General features: G+C 42.9%; 1 protein-coding gene across 1 annotated transcript in view; it reads left to right on the forward strand.

Annotated features, from left to right (window-relative positions):
* Positions 1-18,861, forward strand: part of LOC106566949 (agrin) — a 408,999-nt gene extending 390,138 nt beyond the window's left edge. Inside the window, exons 35-37 of the mRNA XM_045692759.1 lie at positions 11,183-11,407; positions 12,200-12,303; positions 16,472-18,861. Coding sequence (XP_045548715.1) covers positions 11,183-11,407; positions 12,200-12,303; positions 16,472-16,650 — 508 coding nt within the window. The 3' untranslated portion in view covers positions 16,651-18,861. The remainder of the gene's footprint in view (positions 1-11,182; positions 11,408-12,199; positions 12,304-16,471) is intronic.
* Positions 18,862-19,148: the final 287 nt, after the last annotated feature.

Here is a 19,148-nt window from a genome sequence, read left to right on the forward strand (position 1 = left end):
TTTCAGATAGTGTCTGGGACGCACGAACAAAACGCCGCTATTCGGATATAACGATGGATTATTTTGGACCAAACCAACATTTGTTATTGAAGTAGCAGTCCTGGGAGTGCATTCTGACGAAGACAACAAAAGGTAATCAAACTTTTATAATAGTAAACCTGATATTGGTGAGTGCTAAACTTGCCGGGCGTCTAAATAGCTAGCCCGTGATGCCTAGAATATTGCAAAATGTGCTTTCACCAAAAAGCTATTTTAAAATCGGACATATCGAGTGCATAGAGGAGTTCTGTATCTATAATTCTTTAAATAATTGTTATGCTTTTTGTGAACGTTTATCGTGAGTAATTTAGTAAATTCTTAGTGAATTCGCCGGAAGTTTGCGGGGGGGGTATGCTAGTTCTGAACGTCACATGCTAATGTAAAAAGCTGGTTTTTGATATAAATATGAACTTGATTGAACAAAACATGCATGTATTGTATAACATAATGTCCTAGGGTTGTCATCTGATGAAGATCATAAAAGGTTTGTGCTGCATTTCGCTGTCTTCTGGGTTTTTGTGACATTATATGCTAGCTTGAAAAATGGGTCTCTGATTATTTCTGGCTTGGTACTCTGCTGACATAATCTAATGTTTTGCTTTCGTTGTAAAGCCTTTTTGAAATCGGACAGTGTGGTTAGATAAAGGAGAGTCTTATCTTTAAAATGCTGTGAAATAGTCATGTGTTTGAAAAATTGAAGTTTTTGTATTTTTGAGGAGTTTGTATTTCGCGCCACACCCATCATTGGATGTTGGAGCAGGTGTTCCGCTAGCGGAACGTCTAGATGTAAGAATTAAAGAAGGTGCTATATTGTATGCATGGTTGGAACTACTTTCGCCAGAACCAGAAATATGTCCACGCACCTTAAATTGGATGGTATTAACTGTCATGTTGAAATTAAAGCGACCCCTTCTTAACCCTGTACACTCATACCCATATACGGGTTGAAAATGGCAGTGCCTTAATTGGAACGCAGTGGTAAAATGCTGTAAATGACGTCAGAGTTCAGGATCTGCACACAGCGCAGTATGGGTTTTTAGCCTGACAGCCATTCTGAACTTGAGCACCGCAAGCTTCAATAAAGTGCTCCCATCCCTGTTGCTACCCTGTGAAAGCCTAACACTGTAAGATCATATTTTATAACTTAACTAGTCAAGTTAGCAATAGAACAAGCTGTCAAATGATGCCCACCTGGCCCAGTATTCAGACCCCTTCCCTTTTACCACATTTTGTTACATTTTTTCCCTCATCAATCTACACACAATACCCCATAATGTCAAAGCGACAACAGGTTTTTGACATTTTTGCAAATGTCTAAAATTACAAAAACTGAAATACCTTATTTACAGAAGTATTCAGACCCTTTGCAATGAGACCCGAAATTGAGCTCAGGTGCATCCTGTTTCCATTGATTATCCTTGAGATGTTTCAACAACTTGATTTGGAGTCCACCTGTGGTAAATTCAATTGATTGGACATGGTTTGGAAAGTCACACACCTGTCTATATAAGGTCCCACAGTTGACATTGCATGTCAGAGCAAAAACCAAGCCATGAGGTCAAAGGAATTGTCCGTTGAGCTCCGAGACAGTATTGTGTTGAGGCACAGATCTGGGGAAGAGTAGCAAAAAAATGTCTGCAGCATTGAAGGTCCCCAAGAACACAGTGGCCTCCATCATTCTTAAATGGAAGAACTTTGGAACCACAAAGACTCTTCCTAGAGCTGGCCGTCCGGCCAAACTGAGCAATCGGGGGAGAATGGCCTTGGTCAGGGAGGTGACCAAGTAACTAATGGTCACTCTGACAGAGTTCTTCTTTGGAGATGGGAAAACCTTCCAGAAGGACAACCATCTCTGTAGCACCCCACCAATCAGGCCTTAATGGTAGAGTGGCCAGACGGAAGTCACTCCTCAGTGAAAGGCACATGACAGTCTGCTTGGAGTTTGCCAAAAAGCACCTAAAGGACACTCAGACCATGAGAAACAGGAATCTTTGGTCTGATGAAACCAAGGTGAAACTCTTTGGCCTGAGTGTCAAGCGTCACGTCTGGAGGAAACTTGGCACCATCCCTACGGCAAAGCAAGGTGTTGGCAGCGTCATGCTGTGGGGATGTTTTTCAGCAGTAGGGACTGGGAGACTAGTCAGGATCGAGTACATAGAGATCACAGAGATCCTTGATGAAAATCTGCTCCAGAGCATTCCCCTTCCAACAGGACAATGACCCTAAGCACACAGCCAAGACAATGCAGGAGTGGCTTCGGGACAAGTCTGAATGTCTTTGAGTGGTTCAGCCAGAGCACGGACTTGATCCCGATCGAACATCTCTGGAGAGACCTGAAAATAGCTGTGCAGCAACGCTCCCCATCCAACCTGACAGCTTGAGAGGATCTGTAGAGAAGCATGAGAGAAACTCCCCAAATACAGATGTGCCAGGCTTGTAGCGTCATACCCAGGAAGTCTGTAATCGCTGCCAAAGGTGCAAACCTGTTTTTGCTTTTTCATTATAGGGTATTTTGTGTAAATTGATGAGGGGGAAAACACAATTTAATTCCGTTTAGAATAAGGCTGTAACGTACAGTTGAAGTCGGAAGTTTACATACACCTTAGCCAACTACATTAAAACTCAGGTTTTCACAATTCCTGACATTTAATCCTAGTAAAAATTCCCTGTCTTTGGTCAGGTAGGATCACCACTTTATTTTAAGACTGTGAAATGTCAGAATAATTGTAGAGATAATGACTTATTTCAGCTTTTATTTTTTTCATCACATTCCCAGTGGGTCAGAAGTTTACATACACTCAATTAGTATTTGATAGCATTGCCTTTAAATTGTTTAACCTGGGTAAAACATTTTGGGTAGCCTTCCACAAGCTTCCCACAATAAGTTGGGAGAATTTTGGCCCATTCCTCCTGACAGAGCTGGTGTAACTGAGTCAGGTTTGTAGGCCTCCATGCTCGCACATGCTTTTTCAGTTCTGCCCATAAATATAGGATTGAGGTCAGGTCTTTGTGATGGCCACTCCAATACCTTGACTTTGTTGTTCTTAAGCCATTTTGCCACAACTTTGGAAGTATGCTTGGGGTCATTGTCCATTTGAAAGACCCATTTGTGACCAAGCTTTAACTCTTGAGATGTTGTTTTAATATATCCACATAATTTTCCTTCTTCATGATGCCATCTATTTTGTGAAGTGCACCAGTCCCTCCTGCAGCAAAGAACCCCCACAACATGATGATACCACCCCCGTGCTTCACGGTTGGGATGGTGTTCTTCGGCTTGCAAGCCTCCCTCGTTTTCCTCCAAACATAACGATCGTCATTATGGCCAAACTGCTCTATTTTTGTTTCATCAGACCAGAGGACATTTCTCCAAAAAGTACGATCTTTGTACCCATGTGCAGTTGCAAACCGTAGTCTGGCTTTTTTTATGGCGGTTTTGGAGCAGTGGCTTCTTCCATGCTGAGCGGCCTTTCAGGTTATGTGGATATAGGACTCGTTTTACTGTGGATATAGATACTTTTGTACCTGTTTCCTCCAGCGTCTTCACAAGGTGCTTTGCTGCTGTTCTGGGATTGATTTGCACTTTTCACACCAAAGTACGTTCATCTCTAGGAGACAGAACACGTCTCCTTCCTGAGCGGTATGATGGCTACGTGGTCCCATGGTGTTTAAACTTGCATACTATTGTTTGTACAGATGAACGTGGTACCCTCAGGCGTTTGGAAATTGCTCCCAAGGATGAACCAGACTTGTGGAGGTCTACAATTTTTTTTCTGAAGTCTTTTGATTTCTTTTGATTTTCCCATGATGTCAAGCAAAGAGTCATTGAGTTTGAATGTAGGCCTTGAAATACATCCACAGGTACACCTCCAATTGACTCAAATGATGTCAATTAGCCTATCAGAAGCTTCTAAAGCCATGACATCATGACATCAATTTTCCAAGCTGTTTAAAGGCACAGTCAACTTAGTGTATGTAAACTTCTGACCCACTGGAATTGTGATAGTGAATTATAAGTGAAATAATCTGTCTGTAAACAATTGTTGGAAAAATTACTTGTGTCCTGCACAAAGTAGATGTTCTAACCGACTTGCCAAAACTATAGTTTGTTAACAAGAAATTTGTGGAGTGGTTGAAAAGCGAGTTTTAATGACTCCAACCTAAGTGTATGTAAACTTCCAACTTCAACTGTAACAAAATGTTGAATAAGGCAAGGGGTCTGAATACTTTCCGAATGCACTGTATAATGGGCTGTGTTTGGATTGCGTGAACAACAACAGTAATCGTGTGATGGCGGGGATGCAGGGTTGTGTTCCAAACAAGTGTGCTTGCTCTAATTCCTCAACGGCACAGCTAGGAGAGCTCAAAAAAATCACCTAATAGTTGAAGACTCTTCTTTGAGTCATAAAAGTGCTTTGAAATCACTTAGGAACTGCGGACACCTTAGAGAAGTGTGTGGCCACTTGAAGACACCAGTTAGCTCTCTCAGTCAAACCCTTGTCATTTGTTTTTGTCTTATGTTGCACCTTCCCAACATTTCCCATGAATATTCTTATCGTGTTACTGAATGTATCCAGAGTATTTTCTGATTTCGTTGTCAACAAATGTGATGAAAAGAACAGTAAATGTAAAAAGCACATAAAATCAACTGTGTAATGTTTGGATTCAGTCTTGCGTCAGGGGAATTGTTGTGTCAACTTTGGTCTAATAATTTTCCCATAATCTCCCAACTGTACCATGCATATGCTTTTCATATTTCTTTTGTAAGAAACATGTCAATTTAGCCATGTCCATATAGGCCAATTCCCACTAGTGTAAAGGGTTAACTGCAAGGTAGTGGACCAAGAAATTCCCCCTTCCTCAGTTTTGCTGCATCAGTTATTTTACTGCCTCCTCCAGGGCAACACTTAGATCTTACTTTGTTGTTAGTTTCCTCTTTGCTGGCATTATCTTGGTAAATAACCTCTTAAAGGATTTGATTTGATAAAAAAACTAAGCGGGGAAGTTGGTTTTAGGTTGAATTATGCCAAGCATATTCACCAGAGAATTTGATATCCACATTTAAGCCCCTGTCATTCACACTTAGTTCAATCTCTAACTGTAATTATGAATATTTATCGAGTTGGATGCGGAGAAAAAGGAAGGCTGACTTGTTAAGGAGTTGTCTCCTGATTTAAAAATAATTTTCAAGAAAGACCTCAAATTGAGGCGTCTTTGAGACCAGCCCTAACTATGTGGCAGCGGGTATCAATATCCGTTAGGACAGCATTTCCCAAATTAAAATGATCAAAGCTTTATGATTAGTTGATTATTTGAATCAGCTTTGTAGTGCTATGTAAAAGACTAAACGTGCACCCCTTGGAGTTTGGGCAACCCTGCGTTAGAGTGATAATCATGGTCCTTCGAGCCGGACTGGCCAGAGGAGCTTTAATAGTTGTCACTTCCTGTAAGAGCGAACGGCGCGATTATGGTCCAAACCAGAGCTAGCCAGCCCAATCTCTCCGAGCGAGTGTCATCGATTCAACATGATCTGGTTTTTAACAGAGATTCATAAATGAACTAAGTAATTGATCAATTAATTAATTCCTCAGAGGAACGTTATAGCAAAGTTATTACAACACACAGACCAGCGCTGTATCACCCTGGGCTAATGATGCTGTTACTATTTACTGTAGCCTAGATCTGTCTTCATTCCTCTTCTGAAAGCTTGGGTCAATTTCCTCACGCCCCATTATTGGAGCAACCAATCAAATCATATAGGGCCCTGTCTCTGGTAATACAATATTTGACCGCATTTTGTCGATTTTCCCCATTTTTCTCATTTGGTGCTTCCTTCACTCAAGGAAGTTGATAATGGCCACTACACACACACACACACACACACACACACACACACACACACACACACACACACACACACACACACACACACACACACACACACACACACACACAGCACTGTCATCAGACTCAGTAATAGTAGTGGAAAATGTTATTATCCCCAAAAGAAAAATGGTTTAGCAAATTAATCATAAAATCATTACATTGTTGCCCAGCCCTCCCCTTAAGAGTCCCAGTCCCAGTGCTGGTGTGGTTGTGGTCATCCTCTGAGGACCTCATTGTGTTGCATTGCTGCTCCTGGACCGGGATTACAGTGGGGCTACAGTGTCTCTGATCAAATTGTATTGGTCGCATACACGTTTAGCAGATGTTATTGTGGGTGTAGCGAAATGCTTGTGTTCCTAGCTCCAACAGTTCAGTAGTATCTAACAATACACAACAGTACACAGAAATCTAAAAGTTAAAGAATGGAATTAAGAAACACAGAAATATTTGGACGAGCAATGTCGGAGTCCGGACTATATAAAAACTAAAATATCACATCTCCAGAATTCCACTTTTCCTGGCACCACTCCACCAGGGTCAGCTCCTCCCTGTAGGCCGTCTTGTCGTTGTTGGTAATCAGGCCTACCACTTTTGTGTCGCCTGCAAACTTGATTGCTGAGTTGGAGGCATGCGTGGCCACGCAGTGATGGGTAAACAGGGAGTACAAAACGGGGCTGAGGACGCACCTTTGTGGGGCCCCTGTGTTGAGGTTCAGCGTAGTGGAGGTGTTGTTGCCTACCTTCACCACCTGGGGGGGGGCGGCCTGTCAGGAAGTCCAGGATCCAGTTGCACAGGGCGGGGTTCAGACCCAGGACCCCGAGCTTAATGATGAGCTTGGAGGATACTATGGTGTTGAAGGCTGAGCTGTAGTCAATGATCAGTATTCTTACATACATTAGGTAAGATGGGATAGGGCAGTGTGTAGTGCGATAGCATCATCCGTGAATCTATTGGGGCAGTATGTAAATTGTAGTGGGTCTAGGCTGTCGGTGAAGATGATATGATCCTTGACTAGTCTCTCAAAGCACTTTATGATGACAGAAGTGAGTGCTATGGGGCGATAGTCATTTAGTTCAGTTACGTTCGCGTTTTTGGGTACAGGAGCAATGGTGGACATCTTGAAGCAAGTGGGGATAGTAGACTGAGATAGGAAGAGATTGAATATGTCCGTAAACACTCCAGCTAGCAGGTCGGCGCATGCTGTGAGGATGCTGCTCGGGATGCCGTCTGGGCCGGCAGCCTTTCAAGGGTTAACATGCTGTCCTTGATGTGGCTGGTTTTCTCTTTATAATCCGTGATTGTATGGAGTCCCTGCCACATACATCTCATGTTTGAGCCATTGAATTGCAACTCGACTTCGTCTCTGTGCTGATGTTTTGCCTGTTTGATTGCCTTACGGAGGGCATAACTGGACTGTTTGTACTCAATCATATTCCCAGTCACTTTGCTGTGGTTAAATGCAGTGGTCACAGTGGGAACAACATCCCCTATACACTTCTTGATTAACTCAGTCACCGTGTCAGTGTACACGTCAATGTTATTCTAGAAGCAACCTGGAACATGTCCCAGTCCGTGTGATCAAAACAGTCTTGGTCAGACCAGCATTGAATAAACCTTAGCACAGGTATTTCCTGTTTGAGTTTCTGCTTATAGGGAGGGAGGAGCAAAATGGAGTTGTGATCTGATTTGCCGAAGGGAGGTGAGGGGAGAGCCGTGTAGCCATCCTGGAAGGGAGAGTAACAATGGTTGAGAGTTTTTGAATCGCGAGTACTGCAGGCAATGTGTTGATAGAACTTTGGTAGTGTTTTACTCAGATTTGCTTTATTAAAGTTCCCAGCTATAATAAATGTCCCCCAGGATATGCAGTTTCCAGTTTGCACAAGGTCCAGTGTAGTTCTTTGAGAGCTGTCATGTATCGGCTAGAGGGGGAATATACACGGCTGTGACGATAACCGAAGAAAATTCTGTAAGGAGGTAATGCGGTCGGCATTTGATTGTGAGGTATTTTTGGTCAGGTGAACAAAAGGACTTGAGTTCCTGTACATTCCCACAATCACACCATGAGTAGTTAATCATGAAACATACACCTCCGCCTTTCTTCTTCCCGGAGAGTTCTTTATACCTGTCTGCACGATGTACTGAGAACCCAGCTGGCTGTATGGACGGGAACAGTATATCCAGAGAGAGCCATGATTCTGTGATCACGGCTCCAATGTGTTCTATTTCCTATGTTCATACTACCTAGAATGTAGTAATGCATTGGCTAGTATGCTAGTATGGACCATGGAAGGTAGCTAGACATGTTTTCCCATCTCTCGGGCAACAACTTACTCTGTTCAACACATCTCCTTGATCACTGAGGCTCTTGTCTATGCTGGACGATGCTGTATAATACATCAACCTGTAAAGTTCCTCGTGGGTCCTCCTTCCACCTCCCTTCTTCCGCTTATTGCATGCCCTTCCATTCTCTCCCCTGCTCCCTTAAAGTCCTGAGTCACTGGAGAACCCGTCGGAACAGAGGTGAGTGTCCTGGAGCCTGTAGCCAGCGCTGTCCAACCAATCGCTAGCATGCTGCCTTCCCATCCTTCTGCACCCCACCCCGACACAACCACCCTCAGGTCGCAGTCTCTAACTTCTCACTACTCAAGGGTCAGAAAGTGCCCCATAGAAACAGTATTGGAGAGCCACACTTCAATACTCTCGGCCCCATTTAGAGAAGTATAATAGGGCCACACTGCTCTGTACACTGGGCCCTATAGAGAAATTATTGGATGGCCAGACTTCTCTATATACTGGGCCACGTATAGAGACAGTATTATAGGGCTCCACTTTTTTTATTTGTTTATCTGGATCCCCATAAGCTGTTGCAATTGCACCCGGGTCTATTAAGACAGCACCCAATCATATCCAGCCCTAGCAGCCAAAAGAGCCATCCAGCCTTGCAATCTCTATGCAATGTTTTCCTTACAACTTTAGCAATGTTCAGTTTACTACTCCCACCTAAAGGCAATGGGGTGCACAGCCCTTTTTCAGACTTATTCTATAAGGAATAAAAGAAGCATGGAAGACGCTACTCCATAATATTCATCAATTAATTATTAATAAAATCCAGTAAGTAAACCCCAAAGTAAGACAACTTGGTTGCATTTTAAATAATGTATACTGCCTTGTTTCACAAAAAATTATGAATGAAATGAAATTCAAACTTTGTCCCTTCGTGGAAATGTATTATGCAGCCAGGAGTCCAAGACATAATTAAGACTAGTCAGTATAGTATAAATACAGTATAATATATCCTTAGTCGGAGGACCTTGACCTTATTATTTCTGAAAATCCATCCTGTTCAGAATTTATTGAACCTCATACCCAGGCTGTTGCACACAGAAGTATGGTGCGTAGCACTATGGCTTTGTCTAAAATGGCAACTATTTACTATATATTGGGGCCCACATAGGTCTCTGTTCATAAGTAGTGTACTTTCTAGTGAATGGGGTGCAATTTTAGACACATCATATGATTTATTTGGGGCCCTGGGTACTGTGAGGTTAAGGCAAGGGGAAAGGAGTCCAAATATTGTATGTGTTTTGCTACTGACCGTTTGTGTCTAAAGGATTTCTATGACTCTAAATTCATTAGTCATCCTGTTTTGTGCATTTCTGCTTCAGTGAATTGGTGTTTTTTAGAAAGATTAGTTAAGCTTTGGAAATCTCAAATCCAAATGTAGAAACGTTGCACTCCTTCCTCTCTGCTGGGTCGAATACTAAACATGCGTCAAGTTAGGTTGGCCATACCTGAACAGAAACTAAATGAAAAGCCTTAAAATAATTATTCCGTTTAAACAATCCGTTCAGTCTCTTCACCACCGTTAGCTCATTAGCAGTAGCACCATTTTTGGCCGGCCCGATGAGAGGATCAAATCAAACTTTATTTAAAATGGACCGATTTATACGTAGTCAAGTGTCATTTTCTCTTTTCTTCCTTTTCTCCTCTCCTCCTGCCCTTTGTGGATAACCCCCTGTGCTCCCATAAGACTGTCTGTTTGCTGAGCTGACTCATGTCGTGTACATGTCATGTCTGTCTTGTGTGATCTGTGTTTTGTGTTGTGTTCTGTGTTGTGTGCTCTCTGTTCTGTGTGCTTTGCCTGTTTGTCATTTTTTTTTATTTACGATCCTTTTCAAAACTATGAAAGTAGTTGAACCTTGTCGACTTCACAGTACATTACAGCGATACCGAGTAGTGACACACACACACCACACACACACAAGCACATACACCAAAACAAAGGTACGATTCTCTTGATATCCATCTCTTGAAGGGAACAATGGAGAATAAAGGAGCTGTTTAAAAGTAGCATCCCTTCAGGAGTCTTTTTGTTGGAGGTCTGTACCAAATGGAGCTGTGTGTGTGTGCGCGTGTGCTTGTGCGTGTGCATGTGTGTGTACATGGATGTGTGCTTGTGTGTATGTATACCTTTGTAAGTAAGGGGGGCATGCATGAAAGTGTGTGTGTGTGTGCGCGTATGTGTGTGAGCGTGTGCAAACCACCACACCAGCTCCAGTTAGGCTCTGAGCAGCAGCCCCACTCTCACAGAGTAGAGACAGCTGTGGCAGTGACATGCAGCGCTCCCCATAGGAAGGCCCAGGATGTCCCAGTCTCCACCCCTCTCCCCTCCACCCCTCTCCCCAGCTCCCTGACTCCCCCGTAGCACTGGCAGTTCAGAGACTGAGATCAAACAGCACATTAGACAGCTTGCTCCGAACCTCCAAGCATCCTGCCTCAGTCCCCCACCTCAACCACCACCACCTAACAGGAAGAACAGAGGTGAGCTACTGCACAGTTAGCCAAGGAGAGAGAGAGAGAGCGAGAGAGGGATACACAGGACGAAGTGGAAACATCATCGCTGTCTTTACGTAATATTCCTTACACTGTCATCTTCTCTGCCTCATAAGCAGCGCTGGCTGAAAGGACCTGAGAGGTTTCTCACATGACCCTCTCAAGTGCTTTCAGATCAGTTGTCATGAAGGAAGCTAGACAAGGAATTAGGAAGCCAGTGAAGTGTATTGGGAGCCATCACTGGCCATCACTGGTAACCATTTAGAATGCAGCCCGTCACTATCAACCTTGAATCACGTTTCTGGGGTTCATACGTACAAGCAACACAGCCAGTATGCAAACGTGGACTAGTTCACAATCACCTCACTTACTCTGCTCTTCAATAACATAAGTCATTCTAACGCTCCTCCTTCCTGCCCTGCAGTGAGAAGGCCCTGCTGGTGAACAAATTTGAGCTGAGCATCAAGACGGAGGCCACACAGGGCCTGGTGCTGTGGAGCGGAAAGGGCGTGGAGCGCTCTGACTATATCGCCCTGGCCATTGTGGATGGCCGTGTGCAGATGACCTATGACCTGGGCTCCAAGCCTGTGGTGCTTCGCTCGACGGTGCGCGTCAACACTAACAGTTGGATCTGCATCAAGGCCAGCAGGTAAGGCGATGGCTAAAGTGACATTGAACAGGAGCAGTCCACCTACAGTGTAGGATAGCTTGTATTTGTGATACAACTTGACTAACTTTGACTTAGGTGGAAGTTAGGATTTATCCCTAAGTGAATATTTATATTAGTGATCATTTTGTGATAGAAAATGACCAAACAGTGGAAGTCATGAAATGTTCATCGTAGTGTTCAGCATACAGAGTGTGTGGTTTTCATATTTGCCTTCAATTTCACTCAGCTTGTAAGCAAACCGACAAGCTAGCTTTGGGTTAGCTTTCATGCCACAGCATTTAAATGTGGGATTATGAATGCTATCTCAACCCCTTCTGACATATCTCATACTCCAAACCCGCATCATCCTGCGACATAGTTGATACCTTTAAATCCATGGAGGTTGGTCTCATTTCAGCTCAGTGGGAATGACAGAGATGCCTCCAACAAACTGTTGGGTGACTGTCTGCGTCTGAAATGGCACCCTATTCCCTATACAATGGACTACTTTTTACGATGGCTCATACAGACTCTGGTCAAACGTAGTGCAAAATATAGGGAATAGGGTGCCATTTCGGATGCACCCACTCTCTCCCCGTTCGCTCAATCAACTGCTAAGCACATAGTCATCAGACTTGATTTCTCTCGATTTTTACTACAAGCCAGTTGAAGTGGAATTGAGGACAATAACCAGACAGGCTGTAAACAACACCCTCTTTCTCTCCCTATCTCCCACCACTCCCTCTACCTTTCCCCTTTCTGCCTCTCTCCCTCCCCACCCCCCTCTCTCAGAGCACTTAGGGATGGATCTCTCCAGGTGGGCAACGAGGCAGCGGTCACGGGATCATCGCCTCTGGCAGCCACTCAGCTGGACACAGACGGAGTTCTCTGGTTGGGTAGGTGGACTAATAAGACCGCAACAGGTCTTAGGGTTAACACACAGTGAAACCGACACACAGAGGCAGACACAGATGTACAAACATACACACACACAGATGGGAATGCACACATGCAGACACACAATAGACAGACAGACATATCAAATAAATGTTTATTTGTCACATGCGCCGAATACAACAGGTGTAGACCTTACAGTGAAATGCTTACTTACAAGCCCTTAACCAACAATGCAGTTTTAAGGAAACGAAGTGTAAAGTAAAAAATAGATACATTTGAAGTCGGAAGTTTACATAAACTTAGGTTGGTGTCATTAAAACTTGTTTTTCAACCACTCCACAAATTTCTTGTAAACAAACTATAGTTTTGGCAAGTTGGTTAGGACATCTACTTTGTGCATGACACAAGTCATTTTTCCAAAAATTGTTTACAGACAGATTATTTCACTTATAATTCACTGTATCACAATTCCAGTGGGTCAGAAGTTTACATACACTAAGTTGACTGTCCCTTTAAACAGCTTGGAAAATTCCAGAAAATGATGTCATGCTTTAGATGCTTCTGATAGGCTAATTGACATCATTTGATTCAATTGGAGGTGTACCTGTGGATGTATTTCAAGGCTGACCTTCAAACTCAGTGCCTCTTTGCTTGACATCATGGGAAAATCAAAAGAAATCAGCCAAAGACATCAGAAAAACAATTGTAGACCCCCACAAGTCTGGTTCATCCTTGGGAGCAATTTCCAAACGCCTGACGGTACCACGTTCATCTGTACAAACAATAGTACGCAAGTATAAACACCATGGACCACGCAGCCTTCATACCGCTCAGGAAAGAGATGCATTCTGTCTCCTAGAGATTAACGTACTTTGGTGCGAAAAATGCAAATCAATCCCAGAACAACAGCAAAGGACCTTGTGAAGATGCTGGAGGAAACAGGTACAAAAGTATCTATATCCACAGTAAAATGTGTCCTATATGAACATAACCTGAAAGGCAGCTCAGCAAGGAAGAAGCCACTGCTCCAAAACCGCCATAAAAAAGCCAGACTACGGTTTGCAACTTCACATGGGGACAAAGATCGTACTTTTTGGAGAAATGTCCTCTAGTCTGATGAAACAAAAATAGAACTGTTTGGCCATAATGACCATTGTTATGTTTGGAGGAAAAAGGGGGAGGCTTGCAAGCCGAAGAACACCATCCTAACCATAAAGCACGGGAGTGGCAGCATCATGTTGTGGGGGTGCTTTGCTGCAGGAGGGACTGATGCACTTCATAAAATAGATGGCATCATGAAGGAGGGAAATGATGTGGATATATTGAAGCAACATCTCAAGACATCAGTCAGGAAGTTAAGCTTGGTTGCAAATGGGTTTTCCAAATAGACAATGACCCAAGCATACTTCCAAAGTTGTGGCAAAATGGCTTAAGGACAACAAAGTAGCAGAACTGAAAAAGCTTGTGCGAGCAAGGCCTACTAACTTGATTCACTTACACCAGCTCTGTCAGGAGGAATGCCAAATACTAATTGAGTGTATGTAAACTTCTGACCCACTGGGAATGTGATGAAAGAAATAAAAGCTGAAATAAATCATTCTCTCAACTATTTTTCTGACATTTCACATTCTTAAAATAAAGTGGTGATCCTAACTGACCAAAGACAGGGAATTTTTACTAGGATTAAATGTCAGGAATTGTGAAAAACTGAGTTGAAATGTATTTGGCTAAGGCGTATGTAAACTTCCGACTTCAACTGTAAATAAAAAAATAAAAGTAACAAATAATTAAACAGCAGCAGTAAAAAAACAATAGCGAGGCTATATACAGGGAGTACCTGTACAGAGTCAATGTGCGGGTGAACCGGTTAGTCAAGGTAATTGAGGTAATATGTACATGTAGGTAGAGTTAAAGTGACTATGCATAGATAATAAACAGAGTAGCAGCAGCATAAAAGAGAGGGGGCAATGCAAATAGTCTGGGAAGCCCTTTGATTAGCTGTTCAGGAGTCTTATGGCTTTGGGGTAGAAGCTGTTAAGAAGACTTTTGGACTTAGACTTGACGCTCCGGTACCGCTTGCCGTGCAGTAGCAGAGAGAACAGTCTATGACTAGCGGGCTGGAGTCTTTGAACATTTTTATGGCCTTCCTCTGACACCGCCTGGTATAGAGGTCCTGGATGGAAGGAACCTTGGCCCCAGTGATTTACTGGGCAGTACGCACTACCCTTTGTAGTGCCTTGCGGTAGAAGGCCGAGCAGTTGCCATATCAGGCAGTGATGCAACCAGTCAGCATGCTCTCGATGGTACAGCTGTAGAACCTTTTGAGGATCTGAGGAACCATGCCAAATATTCTCCTGAGAGAGAATAGGCTTTGTCGTGCCCTCTTCACAACTGTCTTGGTGTGCTTGGACCCTGTTAGTTTGTTGGTGATGTGGACACCAAGGAACTTGAAGCTCTCAACCTGCTCCACTAGAGCCCCGTCGATGAGAATGGGGGCGTGCTCGGTCCTCCTTTTCCTGTAGTCCACAATCATCTCCTTTGTCTTGATCACATTTAGAGAGAGGTTGTTGTCCCGGCACCACACGGCCACGTCTCTGACTTCCTCCCTATAGGCTGTCTCATCGTTGTCGGTGATCAGGCCTACCACTGTTGTGTTATCGGAAAACTTGATGATGGTGTTGGAGTCGTGCCTGGCCATGCAGTCATGAGTCCTCCATATATCAATCCGTCAGACACTAAAATGTTGTTTTTAGAAACAGCAAGTGAGTAAACGCTGATAATACTAGGTCTAAAATCCCTCTGATAGTGTAAAGGACATGGACTAGTGACCGAGGTACTGTTGAGCAACACATAGGGTTAACCTGAAATCTGACGCACATAGTACATTTCCATCTGTAACAATGGTAGAAGTGTGCCAGAAATGAGAAATGCGCTCACTATGCATTGCAATGGATGTAAGAGAACTCGCTGGCATGAAAAGAATTGGTCAGAAATGTAAGATGACTGTCTGGAAAGAGTGTCCAACTCTCTTCCGGTATTGTTTTGAGAAATGAAAAGCAATCTGACTAAACTCAAAAGTTTTATTTTCTCTGGAATTTGAAACGACCAAAGAAGTCTGCCTGTTATCTTTTTGAGTTCCATTTGCCCTGAACTTCGCTCAGCGAAATGGCTTTTGATGTAGCACACGCTGATAGATAGAATATTCTGGGGAAATGGCGCTGGTAGAATTATTTTGCCTTGAAATGCATTTGGTCGTGTAAGGTGTTGGGAAGGTGTGTGTGGGTGTTTTGAGTTAGGAGAGCCAGCAGGTAGAGGGACACATGACACACACACATAATCCCTCTCTTTCTCACACACACGCACGCACACACACACACACTGACACACCACACACACACTGCTGCGGTTCCAAACAGGTGCCGAGCACGCCCCACAGCTAGAATACATTATCCTTTCAGCAGGCCTCACATCAAGCAGCTCCTCGCTTTTAAATCCTCCTCTTTCACCGCTCATCATTAATTAATCTTTTACTCACATAAAATTAGCCCTGTCGATCCCCGATTCAGAGGAACGCAATCCGATTAGAGGGGACAGAGAGAAGGGGGAAGAGCTTGACGGAAAGGCCAACTCGGCGCAGCAGATTAAACGGGGACAAAAGCAGGAGAGGGAAGAGAGAGGGAATAAGTGGAAAATAGTGTCTTTGAGAGGGAAAGAGATATAGACAAAGAGTGTGTGAAAGTGTTTGATAGAGAATGAGAGACAGAAAACAAGAGAGAAAGACAAATCCAGGTGAATTATCAGAAGACGGGCTCCACTTGGAGTGAATGAGAGAGGTGATTTCTAGTGACTGTACTGCTAGAGCAGGCCTCCAGAAAGGACCACCTGTTCGATATGCAGTACGTTTCTGTTCACCAGAGCTACATGTCTCTTTTTCATCATCTACTGCCAGTGTCAACATCACACAGTACTTTACAGCAGTTAGTTATCCTTTGTGGCAACACACAGGCTGCTTTGTGGAATGGAAGGATGTGACCTCAATCTGTGGGAGTGTGAGGGTGCATGCATTTGTTGTCTGTCTGTCCATGCACCTCAGACACTGTGTTCTAAATTGCCCTCTTTCCCTCCCCCTCTCACTTTCCCTCCCTCTCTCTCGCTCTCTGTCTCCAGGTGGCTTGGAGGAGTTGATGGTGGCCCGCAGGCTGCCTAAGGCCTACAGCACGGGCTTCGTTGGCTGTGTAAAGGACGTGGTGGTGGACGGCATGGAGCTTCACCTGTTGGAGGACGCCCTCAATAGCCCCAAAATATTACACTGTTCCACCGCTGAGGCCAAAAAATTGCCTGGCTAAACCACCCCCTTCATAAACTACATGTCTAATGCTGTAATTAAGTTCTATTTTTGTATAATTGTCATCGCTTTTTATATTGGAAAAAAATAATACATTGTTTTAATTTGTTTTTTTTTGTTTTTATATACTGTATTTGTTTTTGTTTATCTACGCCTCCCGTTTGTTCATTATCCCCCTCCTGAAAGGCCAGTGTAAATACCTTGCGTATATGCGTACATTTGTGTGGCGTCGCAAGACAAGCGAAAGTTGTATTAATTGTATTTGTTATTTTCAAACAATCGCGAACAAAACCTTCGTATCGCTCATTACTTGAACACTGGTGAACCACATTGGTCCTCTCTATTATTGCCTTGTCTTGGTGTCATATCAATCACTACCACTCAACACAGCCTATAGACATAACCCTAACTCTACATACAAACATTCCCATGTGAGGCAAATGCAGTAGAGACATTCTGCAGTTTCCTGTGTCATGTTCATTAGAGCACACTGTTACAAAACGTTTTACAACATTTTGCAACGAGAACAAGCCTGTCTTATTGGTGCCTCATGAACACAACTCTGGTATCATAGAACCCTCTGCTTAGATAGGACACAAGTGTATTCCATATTAGTTAAGAATGAGTTTCGGAAACCGCCTAATCAAACTCTTCAAACTCCTCATACAGTTGGCTCTGAATCAATAACTCATTTTTTAACAAAGACAAAGTGCCCTGCATTCCAGAACAACTAACATACCATAATTTCAAAACATCCATCAATCAAGAAATGTAATAATAATTTACATAAATAAATGTAATAAATATAGAGTATATAAATACCTGAGACTGTGAATATGTAAGATTGGTTCTCTTCTCATGTATTGTGCATTGTATTTTACAATCAGTAAAGCTAACAATGACCACTAGTTGCATGCAGTTTCTGCGGTGTTGGTTTTGTTTTTGTTTTTGTTTCGCCGAATCTTTTCATTTTTTTTCCCGTGTCAGCGGTCAAGTGGATTATTTTACTCTCACCTGATTTCACTGAGCTTGTGGAACTATTTAATTTGTCTGGGTCCTTTTTTGAAAATGGTGTAACAGAACAAGTTGTTGTTTTTACCACAACTGGCCTGATGGAGGAGCTGTAAGATAAGGCTAAATAGAGGACAAACCTAGAGGAAGAGGAGAGATATCATACCAGGTGGGCAATGGGACCCTTCAATGCTCAGTCATGGAATGGTCAGTCATCAATGAAATTCTTCAAGCTTTCAAACTTCAGAGTAAACAATGTTTCTCAAATTGAAATGAAAACTGGTTCATACTCTTGCATTAAAATAAAGTGGTCCATCTCTTGCTGTTGGAAAGGGGATAATGTGATAAGTTGGGATATTGGGCAGCAGAATTTCAAGAAAGAAAATTGCAAACATAATTGCAAATAAACATGGGTTTGTATTAAGATGAATTCTGTAACATCCAAAAACTGCAATGACTGACATAAACCCACTCTGTTTTGATATATAAGATACGTGGCAATATTATAAGGCATAAAAAAAAAATATTGGTTGAGTTTGTTCACTTCATATTTTCCCCTCCTGAAACAAAGGTGGCCATTTTGTACGTGTAAATTAAGCATTGTGTAAAACTGTGGAGGTTATGTTTTTAGTACTATACACTGGAACCAAGAAGTCTGACTTGTCTGTTCACTACACACAATAATGATGTTCTTATGTCAATGGGGAAGGAAAGGGGAGGGGAAGAGCATTGAAGATGGCTTTTGAGTCAAATCAAGGACTAGTTTCCAAAGCTAAGACCAGTAACCGTGTGTGCGTATGTATGGTCTACACCACTGCATTTCCATGTTGTATTACTGTTGAATTGGACCTATTCCAGTAGTTGTGGAATATGTCCTGTGTTATTGACACTCAGAAGTGACACTGGCTCAAGAGTAAGACGGGCACAATCTAATGTTGGGGTAGTTGAAACTGTCTATGAATTGCCTTAAAACAGGTCAACGGCTCACCGGTTGACAAAGTCGTCGTCCATACTGTTCTGTGCTCTTATTTTAGCCAGCATACTAGCCTCATCATCCCCATCGACTGGCCTCTAAACTACTGTTTGATTGAGACGCTCCTGAAGGGCAGCGCACCGAGTAAGAGTGGCATGAACTGATCATTAATAACTTTATTACCTTTGTCTTTTGTTCCTACCACCATGAAATAAAATGTCAAACAGACCTGACTTTGTCACCTGTCTCCGTGGAATTCATCTTCCGTCGAAACAACATAAGGATTACTTAACGCCTTCATAAGCAATGCATAACGGCATTATAAGCACTACCTAAACATTGATCGACGCTTACTGTACACAGTATGTCAATAACAACATATTTTACTCATGCTTATTAAAGTGTTAATGATTCCTAACAAACCTTATGTAGTTACTCTTGGATGGTTGAATTATATAAATATAAATTAGGAGTTGTCTGTGCAGAATGAACTGCGGCCTTTACAATTCAAGCCA

This window comes from Salmo salar, chromosome ssa13 (assembly GCF_905237065.1).
Source record: "Salmo salar chromosome ssa13, Ssal_v3.1, whole genome shotgun sequence".
NCBI lineage: Eukaryota > Metazoa > Chordata > Actinopteri > Salmoniformes > Salmonidae > Salmo > Salmo salar.